Consider the following 16,037-nt stretch of genomic DNA (forward strand, 5'->3'; position numbering starts at 1 on the left):
TTAAAGATCAATACTCTCCACAACTTCCATCCAAAACTTAATTACTTATCATTATAAGAAGAAAGATAAAGAAAACTACTCAGAATCCATGGAGAAAATAAAAACACACTTTAGTTTAAAAGAAGAAATCATTGTCAAACTAACAACAAGTCTCAATTAAAACCAAAAGTAGTCTAAAAATAAAAAGATAAAAACTTATCTCAAGTCCTCCACCAAACTCTTGAAGTTCCTTTGAATCTCTTCTCTTATACAATCACTCAAAACAAAATAATAAAAATGATAAAGTAAATAAAAAGTGGTTCCTGAAAATCTGTTCGAACTAACTCCCCAAAGAAGAACTTTCAAAACTTGCCAATATTTTCAGGAGTCACACTTTTTTAGACATTTTCAGGATTCTTTTCTAAGTCCTCTCTTCTTTCTTTTATAGTTTTCCAAGAGGTGCATTGGGATCTCTTCAAAATGTGTCTTGATTCGATGTATTTGCCCAAGAGAAGGTGCCTTGGGCCCTCTTCAAAATGTGTCTTGATTCAATGTATTTGCCCAAGAGACACATCTTTTCATGATAATTTTCGTCCATGGTGGTTACAACCACCTATTAAGCCAATGGGTGCCTCAAAAACCTCTTCGAAATTCATGAAAATCAGTTTTACTCGTCTAGTAACTGGCACTAGCGCTTAAGCGCGGGTCTCGACGCTTAGGCGTGGCCTTCTCTTTTGGCGCTTAGGCGCCAAAACTCTTTCGCACAATTTTTCACCTTTTTGCCCCAAATTTGATCTGTTTTCACTCCTTTAAGCATTTTTTTTTTCCATTTTTACTTGTATCTGTAAGAAAAACACAAAAATACCTCCCATTAAAGCGCAATATCTCAAAAATAGGTATAAGAATATGTCTAAAAATATTATATATTTTAGGTGTATCAATAACCAAATTTGTCCAAAAATCAGTTCAAACCATTTCAAACTATCCAAATTGCTCAAAACCACCCAAAATTTCCAGAATTACTAAAATACCCCCAAATTTGCCAAAACTACAAAAACCCTTGGTGTCTCAAACTTTTTCAAAACCTCAAAAATCATCTCAAATGTCCCCAAAACTAATTTTGATCCTTCAATTAAACCTAATTTGCCCAATTTGACCATTTTGACCAAAACCCCCAAATTGCCCCTAAAGACCCCATTTCTCCAAACCCAATTTTCCCCAATTTTAATTCTAAACTCAAATTAATGATGCTTATGATCATTTCAAATCAATTATAAACATGCTTTGAGCTTAATTTTGATCCAACCAAAACCCCCAATTTTGAACATATGGCCCAATCGAACCCCATGGCCCAATCAATTGCCTCAATTTGGATCCTAAACTCTTCAAAACACTTCTAAATACCAAATTGAACCCTCAATTGGCTTTGTTCAAGCTTCAATTCCACTCAATTTAAACCTGAATTCAAAATCCCTAAATTGGCCCAATTTAGCCCATGCACAAATGTCACCTAATTTAATGCCCAAACCCCAAAATTGACATCCAATTGATATTGATAATTCTTCATGATATTCCCCTAGACCATTTTCAACCATTATTTTGGACTTAACCCAACTCCAGCCTAACCTAAGCCCAAATTTAACCTAACACCCTTAAAATTGGCCAAATGCCGAAATCCTCTAAATTGAACCTCCAAATCAATTCAAAATCACCCCAAAACTTTTCTAAATCCTTCATGACAACCATCTACACCAAATTGATAAATCAATTGAGCTCAATGTCATGGCTAGCCTAACCTAAACCCAACTTCTAGCCATTTTGACCCAAATTGAACCCCTTCAACAAAATTGACTTAGCCATCCAAAAGTCACCAAATTAATGTCACCACAGCCACAATTTGGACCCTCCTTCATGACAACCATCTACACCAAATTGATAAATCAATTGAGCTCAATGTCATGGCTAGCCTAACCTAAACCCAACTTCTAGCCATTTTGACCCAAATTGAACCCCTTCAACAAAATTGACTTAGCCATCCAAAAGTCACCAAATTAATGTCACCACAGCCACAATTTGGACCCTATTGACCAGCCTAAACCTACCTAAACCATTTAGGTGAGCTATGGACCAATTTTCTCTTGATTTAAGGGATCTTAACCATATTTGGGCCCTATTTGAAATACTTTTCCATCATCACTTGCCATTGAGAGTAAATCATTATTAACTCTCCCCTGACCTCCCTGAGCCAAGAAGTGACTAAACCCCAGCCAGCCAACTCCTCAGCCACTAGAAACCACTAGAAACAGCCAGCCAAAGGAGCCCCTATTGGCCAAAACTCAAAATTAAACTCACCTGAGCTGGCCAAGTCTAATTGGTCACTAGAGCTCTTCATCCACCAATTGACCCATTTGCACCCACCAATTGACACAAGTGGCCAACCCAAGCCTTTCTATTTAATCAGCCCCCTCCATGGCCAAAGGAGAGCTAACCAAAATCTTAGGGGAAACTCTACCAAAATCTCACCAGAGACTCTCCAAACAACATTCCTAAGACTCTCCAAACATTCCTAAGCTCAAGCCAACCATCTTCTCCCTCTGGTTTCCTCTATGAGAGTTCAATTTTGAGGAAAAAACACTGGAGGAGGGCTTGATATGAGAATGAAACCAGGACATTCTTCTCCATAACTCCATAGTAAACCAAACTCAAATTAATTGTGCACACACTATCTCCATAGTGAAAGGAGTTGATCCCCCACAAAATCCCCCTCTCAAACAACCTCTAACCTAGCTCTAGGCCAACACCTGAAATCGAGTTTGATCAAATTCATACCTAAAAAATTCACCAGGGCCTGAGACTTCATCTGGAGGTTCTTTGGACCCAATCGAAGCTACCATAACCATCTGATTAAGGCCTCCCCTCTCAGACAAAAGTATTGAACTCCAACCCTAAGTCGAGCCCTCTAGCCCTAATTCGAGCATGTTTTGATTCTTCATGTGTAATGACTTGATTTCATGCTTGATCAACTGTATGGATAGACGCATTTTGAGTTGATGAAGGTTTAGAAACAAAGTCCTTGTGATTTGGTTGAGTCTAGACGCAGATCTTAAGGTTTTAGTGTGAACGACTCACGGGTTAGGACACTTGGGAACGATGACTGAGAGTCATCTAATCGCGTGTGTATCAGATGGACAGCTGAGATCGCGTCAGACAAACAAATGGAGTGAAAAGGCGGGCCACGTGGCAACTGAGGTGGATGGCAGAGTCGAATGGCGGAGCGCCGCATGTTATCTCAGAGTCGTCGTAGGATGAGGTGGTGTCGCACGTTTAAGTAGAAAAATACGGATTTTCTGAATTTATTTTAATGCCTGAACTTCAAAAGCCTTTATCTTTCTCTAGAAAAATCATAAAAATAGAAGAAAAATACCTTCTTGTTCAGTGAACAGAGGAGAAAAATGTGGAAAAAAATAAAAATTATTTGCCAAGTGTTAATTTTTAATTAATTAAATACTCTCTGAGGTATTTTAATTCATTATAATTAAATATTAATCACCATGGCTTGAAATTTTTAGGGTTGATTCCTCATGATAGAGGGCACTTCCTCTGAATTTTTCAAGGTCATAGAGCACATTTGTGCTTCTCACCCTAATTTTCAAGCCTAAGTGGCTATTTTGGCTTTATTTAATCATATAAATTAAAATATTCCTCAGAAAATTATGGGATCAATTTTGTTAGTTTTCTTGTGGTTAGAGGAGCTTAGAAAAAATATTATGATGATTTGAATAATTTTGTATATTTTTATTTTTAATAAAATATTTTTTACCATGTATTAATTTATTTAAATTAAATATAAATCAAAATTTGACAAAATTAATTTCACATTATTTATAAAAATCATTTCAGCTCACTGTAAAAAATTTTAAATTTATTTAAGTTGATTTGGCCATTAAAGTGGATTTTGTAAGTAAAAATAATATCTTTGCAAAAAATAAATTATATTAAATTAAGCTTAGGGAAATTTAATAAAAATAAAAGCTATTTTTGTGATTAGGGAAATTTAATAAAAATAGAAGCTATTTTTGTGAAAACATTTTATTTTTAAAATATATTTCGCATTAGAAATAATTAAAATAATTAAGATTTTAAAAAATACAAAAAATAGTTCAAAATATTTGCAATTGTTCCCTTATCACTTGAGACCCCTTAAAATATTTTTCCTGATTTTTCTAAATTAAAAATAAATTTCTGAAGGCCTAAAATGTATTTTCCTTATTTTCCCATTAAAAAAATTATAATAAATTAAATATAAATCATAAAAATATAAAATTTATTCCACTAAATTTCTTGGACTTATGACAATTTAATAAAAAATTTAAAAGTGATTTTTTAAGATTAAAACATATTTTTGTATTTAAATAATCATTAAAAATGACCTTTAAATAATTATAATAATTACAATATTATTTAAAAAAAATCATAAAATTTTTTCTAAGTATTCTAATGACCTAGGAAAACCTATAATAATTTTCCTATAAATTAAAACTTTATTTTTATTAATTAAATAAATTAACATTGAGAAAAATCCTATTTTTAGGTTAAAATAAGCATTTCAAATTAAATCAAATTTTGAAAAATAATACTTTCCTCCCTGATGGTTTAATTAATCCATGGATGGGATACTCAAAGATTTTCAAGGCCATTTGTATTTTGCTTCAATAATTATAGGATGAGGAGCCCCAAATGCAGGATAATAATTTTAGACTTTGGTGTTTTAATCAAAATTTAGGATTAACCATTGGGGATGTGTAATTTTGATCATAATGAATATGTTTGGATAATTAAAACACAATTGGTTAAAGGTAGAAACTCACTCACCACCTTTTCACATTATCAACAAAATTATAATTTCGCTAATCTTCATGACTTGGAAGTCAATTAAGATCTAATGATTCTTAAGTGATGGGCTTGTGATGGGCTTAAGCTAGGAAGACTAGGAAGATGATTATTTAATTATCTTAGGCCTAAAATTAAGGATGATATGATCTTTCAATAAGAACATATTTCACTTAAACCAAAATTATAACCACCACCATTTTCCTCCATTATGATTATTAAGGGTTTGGTAGTGACCTAGGCTCAATGTCTAAACTCAATTCTTTGGATCTAGAAGATAATGTGATTGGGGGATAACACCTTTTAAGCACTTTAAGTCCATTTGTGATGAGAATCAAATCTCTAATAACTTAGGCTTGCCTTAGGGGCATTCATCTATATAATCTTTAAAGTAAAGTATCAAATTGATCAAGTATCATACCCTCGCGGTAGTTGAATTGTCAAGGTTCACTGGGCAACGGGGTAGCCACACTCTAAACTCGGTTGATTAATAGAAAAATATGATTAGTTCATAAATGAACTCAAAATAATTCAAGAGATCTTCAAAATAGTGCAGGGTCATACCCCGAGCACTTTGAAATCTTTTGGATATTTTGAAGGACAAGTTGAACTTGTCATATTTTGTTCTAGAATCATCCACTCATCTTGTTCTAGAATCATCCACTAAGAACTTAATAGGCTCAATAAAGTCATACTTTGGGGTTGGATAGCTATACCTTCATTTACTCCAGTAATTAAAATTCATTGCAGAATTATATACACGTCTTGCAAGTACTAACCTTTCAGGTGGAGGAACCAGAAGAATCGACAAGTACGCTTTTACGCTTTTAAATTATTGCATGCATTTACCTTTCTGTACTTCTTGCGTCAAACTTGCATGTTAAACAACGATGTCACCCTGCATGAAAACCAAAACTGCTAGGATGCAACAAAACCAAAAAAAAAATTAAAAATCAAACAAGATAAAATTCACCGCCACAACATTCTAATTATAAAACAACTCAAAATTCAATCACAAACATCACAAAACCAAAGCTGCAACTAAATTAAGATGTCTCTATCGGATGATCGGGAATCCCTCGGAGGATGTAACCTACAGTTGCTAACGAGACTTCCCAATGTCTAAATGAAAGTATGGAACTCATTAGGTTGAGTTTAGTTAATTCATTTGGACTAAGTGAATTAATTCATTTGGACTAAGTGATAGTTAATTCATTTGGACTAAGTGAATTCGAAAGAAAATAGTGGTATTGGAACGAGGAACCGTAGGATCCTAACTGGTGTCACTTTAATCAACTTTAACATTCCCCATAACATTTAAATAACCATGAACCTTAGAGACATTTGATTTGACATCATAACTTGACACATTAGAAAACTTAAACTCGTCATGACAAGGAGCTTGGAGCTAGCATTTTGGGCAGCACGATTGGGCAGCACGGGAAAACATATCTACATCAGCTAAATCATTCCTTAGAATTAAACAACAAGCCATAGGATTTCGAGGTTGTCCGCCTAGTGCGACATAAATCCTCAAACTTATCTTTAGGTTTTTGTATAGCTCTGCTACACAATATAAGTCCTAACCCATTTTAGGATTCCAAGGTTGTCGTTCGGATGTTGTCGTCCATCATGACCTAAATCTTCACATCTTCCAGTCTATTTGTGTGATCTTTTCACACGAATGTAAGTCCTAAATTAATAAAATTGACAGGATAAAACATTTAAATATTTCTTCTCTAAATTGAAGCCAAACTATAGGATAGCTTAGGAAGTCACCGAGGTTCTCCTCAGGATCTATGACATCCCCTAGTCTCTCTTCCTTTGGATTCCATAATATGTTTCAAATTTGAGTCATTCCCCTTTCACACCTCTTTGTCTGATTTCTTTGAAAAGTCCTATTCTTTGAAACTCTTTGAAGGCAATATCCACTGATTTTTATAGAGAGTTTTATTGAGTGACTTCAGTCACTTAAGATGTAATTAACTATAGGGGCTTGACCTCATAGGAAGTTTTTCCAAACCCAACTTAATATAAACCCTATTTAATTTTTCATATTAAATAGGAAAACTTATCGGTTTATAATAAAATTATTTTGCAGACTAAACAGATGTCATGCATTTCTTAGTTTGTTTGATCGAGTCTCACCCTCAAGTCTTATGTTTATCTTTCAGGATAAATACATGGCTTAAGGTGTGGTGCTCTTTCATCTAAACTTTGAAAGATATGAGATCAGTTTGATTTCATATTATTCTAAAAACTATGAATACATATTTAAATTAAAATGCCTTTCCGAAGCGGGCGACCAGACTCTGATTCCGGCGGCCGACAGCTTCCAATGTGTAACTCGTTAACTAAATAGTGCCGAAAACTATTAATAATTTTCATATCTAACGGGAGTTCTCCGGTTTAAATGAGCTTGATAACTTTTTTAGACTAAGTAAACTAAAGAGAAAATGGTGGTGTCAGAATAATGAAACCGTAGGATCTTAGCCGGTGTCGCTTAACATAAATTAAAATTTCCCCCCAAAATGAACTTAAACAACAACAACAATAACAAACTTGACATATATATTACAAACCATAAAACCTTGCACCTGGAGTCGTCACTTCGACGAGGAGCTTGGAGCAAACACCGTGGGCAACATGATGAGGACATACAGAAGAATATCTTCGAGACAGCGAACGAGATCGTCATTAGTAAACCTTTCCTTAGAATTAAATAACAAGTTATAGGATTTTGAGATAGCTCGTCTAGTACGACATAAATCCTCAACTCATCTTTAGGCCTTTGCACAGCAATGTTGTGCAATTTAAGTCCTAACTTGCTTTAGGCTCAGAGGTTGTCGTTCATTACGACATAAACCATTTTATCTTTTAGGGTATTTGTATGATTGTGTCACGCAAGTGTAAATCCTAAATAATAAAAATTAGCAGGATGAAACATCTAACAATATTTTCTTAAAATTGAAGCCAAACCATAGGATAGCTTGGAAAAACACCGAGGTTCTCCTCAGGATTTATGACATCCCCTTATTTCTCCCTTTGAATTTCAAAAATAATTGTTCTTATTCGATCTTTCCCATTTTAAGTTTCCCACGCCCGACCTTGAAATCTTAAACATTGAGAATTTTGAAGACAAATACCTCTGATCTAAATCGATAGTTTTCTTGAAAGACTTTGGTCATTTAGGATGTAATTAACTATAGAGACTTGCCCTTTTAGGGAGCTTTAAGAACCCAGGTAATATAAACCATGTCTAATCTTTTATATTAGATAGAAGAAATTTTCGATCAACATAAAAGGTTTTGCAGACCAAACGAATGTCATAAATTCATTAGTTTATTTAATCGAGCCCGATTATATAGTACTGTGTCTGTTCTTCGGGATAGATGTATGACTCGTGGTTTTGTACTCGTTTATTTAAACTATTAAATGAATGAGACAACCAACAACTTCCCATTTTAACGACCGACAATCCCTCCCTCAATTTCATCAAAAAAAAATAAAAAAATCAGAACTTAGCAGCTCCTGAGGCACCTAAGTACCAGTACTGGGCGCTTAGGAGCCAACCACTCTATCTTGGGGCACCTAGGCACCAAAATTGGGCTTCTATGCGCCACTATTTCTTTCCCGAGCTGCCTAGGTACCAAAACTAGGCGTCATGGTGCTACTTTGGGTGTTAGGTGCCGATCTGGCCTAATAGAGCTCAATTTGAGCGAACAGTCTACGAAAGGGCTTTTTAGGAATCCTTGAGCTTGGGGAAGCCATCTATAATTAAATTAAATTTCTCTTAAAGATAAAATACTCCACACCCAAAATTGAAAATGAAAAATGGCGATCACTTCTAGGCACGACAACATCAAGGCAAACTTCAGTTTCGTGCCCAACAATCATGGAAGGGTGTTATGGATGTATTTTAACATGAGAGGCTTCATATAAATAGAACATGATCCTCAAACTTCTAAATGAACATCTAGGATGCATCATATCAGACGAAAATCATGGATCGAGTTTAAAGACGATTGGAGTGGTTCAAACCCTAATTTTGTGTCAGGACATCCATTGAAGAGTTTTCTACTGACTTGAAAGCTATTATAAAGCACGTATCACTAAAATTTTACTCCATAACTTAAAAATGACCATATTGAAGGTTTTAAATTAGGGATTTTAATGTCGATGAGCAACCAAGACCTCCGCGTCGGGGGAAGGGGGTGTCTATCTGAACCATAATTTTTATGAAATGTATGTGGTAAGGTTTTATAATTGCCCTTGACCATGGGAGGCTCTGAATAAATGAAGCATGGTTTTTAAACACTAAAATAGACATTATAGGTGTCCCTTGTCGAAACCATCGAAGGAGAAGGGTGTTTTTCAGATGGTCAATGTTTAATGTAAGCAAACCATCTAAGGCGACTCTCTCTAATTTTGTCCGTCACTAGAGCGACACCAACTCTATCACGGATATATTTGTTTCTCATTTTATCTCTAAGTGTAAAACCACTCATCCACCTAATCATTCTCATCTTGACAACTCTTAACATAGTTTTATGCTTCTTTTTTAAAGGCCAACATTCAGCATCATAGAGCATTGCAGATCTCACCACCATCTTATAAAATTTTCCTTTCAGTCTAAGAGGTACTTTTCTATCTCACAATAGGCCTGAAGCATTCCTTCACTTCACCAACCAACTTGAATTCTACTAATAATATCTCCATCAATATTACCATCACTTTGAACAATAGACCCAAGATATATAAAACATTCAAATCTTTTAATAATTTGATCACCCATAGTTACACTTTTGTCACTAAAGCTACTACTACTAAAATTACATTCCTTGTATTTGGTTTTATTTCTACTCAAATGAGGGCATTTAGTCTCTAAGGTAGACCTCCATAATTCAAGTTTTTCTGAGCTTTTTCTCTCATCTTATCCACAAGAAGGATATTATCAGCAAAAAGCATACATCAAGGCACATCCCCTTGTAAGTGTCCAGTAAGACCACCCATAACTCAAGAAAAAAGTTAAGGGCTTAAAGTCAATCCCTGATGTAAACCAATAGAAATAGGAAAATATTTGGTCAATCTTCCTTCTGTTCGAAGACAAGTAACGGTACTTGTATGCATATCTTTAATGACTTGAACATTAGTCATATCAACACCTTTCTTGTCAAGAACTCCCCAAAGAATATCTCAAGGAACTTTATCGTAAGCTTATTCTACATCAATAAAAATCATATGTAGATACTCAGTATTATCTATGAACTTCTCCATCAAACCTCTCAATAAATGTATAGCTTCCATAGTAAACCTGCCCTACATAAATCCAAATTGATTATGAGAAATCTTTGTTATACCGCTTAACCTGTGTTCAATTACTCTATCCCATAATTTTAAAGTATGACGATCAACTTAATTCCTCTATAATTGGCACATTCTTGTGCATCCCTTTTTTTCTTAAAAATATGGACCAAAATATTATTTCTCAACTCCTCAGGTATCTTTTTAGTTTTTAAAATAATATAAAAAAACAAAATGAGCCCAAAATAAAAAGTGAAATAACAACCAAAGAGTGAATTCTAGAAAGGATATTTATGGTCATCTACTATTTCCCAAGTATTTATGTGAGCTGCCATGTGAATCTTTATTTTTTTTCTTTGATTCTCATTGAATGCTATTGGAAAAGATAAATTCATTCTTCATAAACCACTTCGAACAATTTCTACATGTATTACCTTTGCTTTACCAATTTTCCTACTTACATTTGTGACAGAAATTTTTTTGAATCAGATAATGTGATTTCCTATTGTTCGTTGAAAATCTCTAAATGAACTATGTTTTTTCAATCACATTATCTTCAATATTTATCACATAGGTTTTTCATCAAGTATAATTATTCATTTATTACTTGTAAATTATTTTTAATAACTGTCGTGCAGATCGATACATCATCGGCCTAATTGCAAGTTTTTAAAATCTATCCTTTAGCCTGCTTGATACACTCTTATCTAATAAAACTCTCAAAATACTTCTCCATTTCAATCATCAAGTCTTTACCCTAAAGTTGTATTCATATTTATATCTTTATTCTTCTTGTATTAAAGATCCAACATACTTGAACTTATCACACCAAAATATCATCTCATCTTCTAATGGTATTGAATGATAATGTATAAAATCATTCCAACTAATATTACATCTGTGAGGCTAACCTTGTTAATTCACAACCAGAACTTATAGCCAGCAGCAGTAAATAATCTCAGGGCAAGTACTTCTTCCGAGTTTGTACACAAATTTCTCTACACTTCATCAATGCCTTTCACAACGAACAATAACAAAAGTATGTGAAAAAGAAAAAAATGTTTTAACAATACATTCCCTTCATTTGTTCACTCAAGAATTTTAGCACACTGAACAAGCTCTCCCATTCATCATGCTGTGTTCTGCCCTTTGCAACAAAAGAATGCACTCTCTTGTTCACTTGTATCCAACTACACCCACTACCTTTCCTCACTCCCTTCTCTTTCATATTCCTCCTCATCTCCTCCACATCTCCCCACCTCCCAAAATTCGCCAATACATTTGAAAACAGCACATAATATCCCGAATTCGCACTCCCTGAATCAATTATCTGCTCTCCAGTATAGACTCCGATCTCAAAATTAGAGTGCACCATGCAAGCCCCAAGCAAAACTCCCCAAATTTCAACACTGGCTTTTTCTGGCATTGTCCGGACCATCTCCAGAGCCTCTTCTACCCTTCCTGAGCGTGCTAACAAATCAATCATACACGCATAATGGCTCTCTCTAGGAGCCAATTTGAATTCCTTCATTCTGTCAAAAATTGCAATCCCTTCCTCAACCAGTCCTCCATGGCTACAAGCCGAGAGCGCTGCAATGAAGGTTACATCATCTGGTTCTGTGACCATTTCGAAGATTTTAAGTGCATTATGAGCTAGCCCATGGATTGCATAGCCTGCTATCATTGAGTTCCAACTGACTAAGTTTCTATCGTCCATCAGGTCAAACACTGCTCGAGAGTTTCTTATTCTCCCACATTTAGCATACATATCAATCAGAGCACTCCCCACAAAAGCTTGACCTTCAAATGAATTCTTAGTTGCCCATAAATGGAGCTCTTTTCCAAGCCTCAATGTAGAAACACCAGCACAAGCAGACAATGCACTAGTGACTGTAACTGGGTTTGGCTCTATTTCATCTAATATCATCTGCCTTAATGTTTCAAGTGATTCACCAAAGTACTGGTTTTGTGAGTAGCCCACAACCATTGAGCTCCATGAAATCACATCTCTGTCTTTGATTTTTTCAAATACTTCTTTGGCATATTGAACAGAACCGCATTTGCTGTAGACCGAAACAAGAGCATTCCTAACCCTTCTGTCTGTCTCAAGGCTATTCCTGAATGAGTATCCATGTGTTTCTTTACAGTAATCTAAGCAGAAAATTTGAGAAATTGAAGGAAGAACACTCGCGATAGCCACGACATCAGGCTTTAAACCATCATTCAACAACTCGTTAAAGACCACCATTGCTTCATTGGACATATTGTTTTGTGTTAAAGAAGAGATAATACCGCTGTACGTGACCACATCCAAATCAAAACTGCAAACCTTCATGTCTCTCAGAAGCTGCAAGCTCTCCTCAAACAACCCATTCTGAGCATAAGAAGCAATCAGAGCATTCCAAGTGACTTTATCCTTCCAGACCAAACCATTGAAAATCCTCTGAGCATCCTCAGTCAAACCGCATTTTCCGTAAGCAGAAATCAGAGCATTCTGAATCATGGGAGCACTCTCAATTCCATTTCTAAGTACAAAGCCATGCACTTCTCGAACAACTATATCTATGGCAGAACAAAAGGTAAGGATGCTGATAACTGTCACCTGATCTGGCTTGAATCCACAGCCAATCATCTCACTTAGCTTTTCTACAGCGTCTGAATCAAATCCATTCAAAGCGTAAGCTGAAATAATGGAGTTCCAAGTAACAACATCTCTTTGGGGCATTCTTTCGTACACTTGCACGGCATCTTCCAAGCTGCCACACTTTGCATACATAAAAATCAGCGAATTCGAAACGAATATATCAGCATCAAAACCACTTTCAACACCAAGCTGATGCAATTTCTCACCTTCGCGAAGGTTCGACAACAAAGCGCAGGCCTTCAAAACGCAAGAAAAAGTATAGGAATCAGGCAGGAGTCCTTCTCCCCGCTTTCTCTGAAACAAGCTGATTGCTTCCCTGTATAAACCATTAGACGTGTAACCTCTAACCATGGAATTAAGAAGAAAAATATTACAGATTGGGGAGAGTTCAAAGATAGACAATGCAGTAGAGAGATCCCCGCAGAAAGAGTAGAGAGTGATGAGTTTGTTGGAGAGGAAAGAATCGTATGCGAATCCGGATACGATGACCTTGGAGTGTACTTGGGAGCCCAAAGAAAGGTTTTTCAAGAGGATGCAATCATCAAGGACTTGCATGCATGTAGAGGAAGACATGGTGCTGATAAGCGATTTGGGTGAAAAGGAGGAAACTTTTTTGAGGAATTGAAGATATGACGAAGATATCATGATCAAATTCTTTGCTTGAAAACATGAAGACTTGATTCTCAATTAATAATCTGCATGATCAACAATATCAATGGAGTTAGAAGCCTTTTTTTTCTGAAAGAGTGAATTCAGTGAGCTCTAATAAGAGCATTTCTTTATCATCCTTTTCACATCTTGTCAAGCACCAATCCGACCTATTCGTTTGCTTACTTTCGCTTCTCTAATGTAAGATAAGTATTAAAAATAAATTGAATTAGGATTAAAATAAATCTATGGAGCGATTCATGCCTATAGTCACAGGCATTTTTTTTTCTTTTCTCTGTACATTATTGTATGTGAAAAATATGTCACGACCTATCTTAGAGCGATCCAACAGTTAAGGGCTGCATCACTAAAAGGTCTGACGATCAGCCTAAAGCTAACCGACCGAATCATGGCGCGAGGATCGACTAAAAGCCGATGAGACAGATTGAGGGGAAAATGAGACCCACTGATCGTCGAGACCCACACTACTCGTATAAGTTCATTTGCCATTTAATATATCTGACGCATGTAATATACTAAAAGAACCCCCTCATTGACTAATGATTAGATCACACACTTGTAATTCTAATACTCATAATCCTATGTCTATAAATAGGAATATTTTTTTAATAAAGATTATAAAATATTTGATTTTTATAACTGTCTTTATCTTTCTCGTATCTTTCAATGGGTTTCTGTTTTTAATTTCTCTAAGGTACTTTAAACTACACAAAGCTCTATAATATGATGCTGCATAAATCAAAATATAAAAGATATGAACCTAAGAATAGAAAAAGTGAATCATACCCCAGTTCTCTCATTAAGGCCCATCACCCTATTGATTACAAAAATTCACCATTAATGTAATAAAAATTTCATTAGACATGAATATTAAACGTATCGGCCTTATTTAACAAGCAATGTGTTACGCATATGGGTCAAAATAAAAAATTATAGGTTGATTTATGTACATAACACTATAAACAAAAATAATACATATTTCACGCCAAAATATAATATTTACCTATATAACACATATACTCACTTTAGCAACTACAACTTAGACTAGTTAACTCTGTTAGTTGTAGATATCAATTGCTATAAAAGTGAAGGCGAAGCATCGTGCATTTCATGGGCAAGGTGAGATGGCAGGGACCAAGCTTCGATAAAGTGGGGAGGGAAGGTGGCAATAACAATGGCAAATATATTGGAAAAGGAGTCAGTGGGGTTGACAATGGAGAGATAGGCGGCTTAGTTCTGTGGCAGAAGTGACCAGACTTGTTTGGAGCTAGTGGTGCTAGCTGTAAAATCAATGCAGTAGCAGGGGCAGGATTGTATGGAGGCAAACTCCATGGTAACAATCTCATGGCTTAAAATGGCAGTAGTCTCAGTATCTTGCTAGCTTTTAAATTTCGCTTTCATCATGGTATTGAAGCTTCTGAAGATGACTTCAGGAGGCAGGGCATGCTGATGAATAAATTAAAGTTGAGCGGAGTAATATTGTCATGAAGATCTTTACGTAACTTTTGATAATTACTAATTTGTATTACTTTAATTTTTCAACACTTGAAATAATTATAAAATCACCATGGATTTATGATTTATTTAAGATGAATTTCTGCAATTATCTAGTTAAAATTTTGAGACTAATTTGATTGTAAATCAAAAACATAATTATTTTATAATCACTTTGGATAATAAAATACCACAATCAATCTCCCTAATTTAATATATGTCTATGTGAACAAATCAAACGCTTACTCCTAATTTTTCTTTTGAGATTGCATATTCTGAACAATTTTATTTTTTTACTAACATTTTATCAATTTACTCTAACTGTTCCTTTAAGAGTTTATCTTTATCATAATATCACACTAGGTTTGAAGATTATATATGGCCAGCATATGAACTTAATAAAGGTTGAAGCAAGCTTAACAATCATTCAATATTTAAAAAAAATTACTTGGGGATTAGAAAACCCAAAGTCTGCAAAATTATTTTATACTTTTATTGAAGAAAACTCAACAAAAATTATAGGTTCTTCATAATGCATAAGAAATACAAAGAGTTTCGAGAACATTTGACCTCTTAGGTGATTTCCTTAGCTTGTGAGTGGCTAACACAAATTATCTCTTTTTTTTTTTGCTTTAATTGAGTTCTAATTAAATTGTAATTATATAATTGATAAAGTTAGTGATTCAAAAATAAGTTGATATTGATGCCAAGTGGAATTAAATTTAATATAATCTCATCTAAGTTAAACTCGTAAGTGTCCTATAAGATCCCAGGACTCAATCAACACAAAAATAATCCTAACAAACCTAGGACCCTCTCTAATGACCATAAGACTTCTCTTACTTCCTCGAGCTATGAAGGCTTGGTCAACTCTATTTAACTAATTCAACCTTAATTGGCTTGTGGAGCCCACAAAAGTCAATTATTCCTAGATTCAAAACTTCTTACTCCTAAGGACTCTAATCTACTTAGATGTCATTATGCATCAATTTTAACGCAATCTAAGGCCTTGAAGACTTTGGTCAACTTAGTTGGATCAAGTGGCCCATTAAGACTT

The 16,037-nt window shown here is 34.8% G+C and overlaps 1 protein-coding gene across 3 annotated transcripts; it reads right to left on the reverse strand.

The window, feature by feature from the left end:
* Nucleotides 1–11,117: 11,117 nt before the first annotated feature.
* Nucleotides 11,118–13,550, reverse strand: LOC110037454 (pentatricopeptide repeat-containing protein At5g16860-like). 3 transcript variants are annotated; one of them, XM_020742110.1, is made up of 2 exons: nucleotides 13,024–13,105; nucleotides 11,118–12,929 (listed from the first exon to the last, which is right to left on the reverse strand). In XM_020742110.1, exon 2 carries the CDS (start codon nucleotides 12,896–12,898, stop codon nucleotides 11,237–11,239), a length of 1,662 nt encoding a protein of 553 aa, XP_020597769.1. In that variant the 5' UTR covers nucleotides 12,899–12,929; nucleotides 13,024–13,105; the 3' UTR covers nucleotides 11,118–11,236. The 3 variants fall into 3 exon arrangements, with proteins under 3 accessions (XP_020597769.1, XP_020597770.1, XP_020597768.1); XM_020742111.1 differs by having other exon boundaries at nucleotides 11,118–12,937; XM_020742109.1 differs by having other exon boundaries at nucleotides 11,118–13,550.
* Nucleotides 13,551–16,037: the final 2,487 nt, after the last annotated feature.

Source organism: Phalaenopsis equestris, unplaced genomic scaffold, assembly GCF_001263595.1.
Source record: "Phalaenopsis equestris unplaced genomic scaffold, ASM126359v1 Scaffold219626, whole genome shotgun sequence".
Lineage (NCBI taxonomy): Eukaryota > Viridiplantae > Streptophyta > Magnoliopsida > Asparagales > Orchidaceae > Phalaenopsis > Phalaenopsis equestris.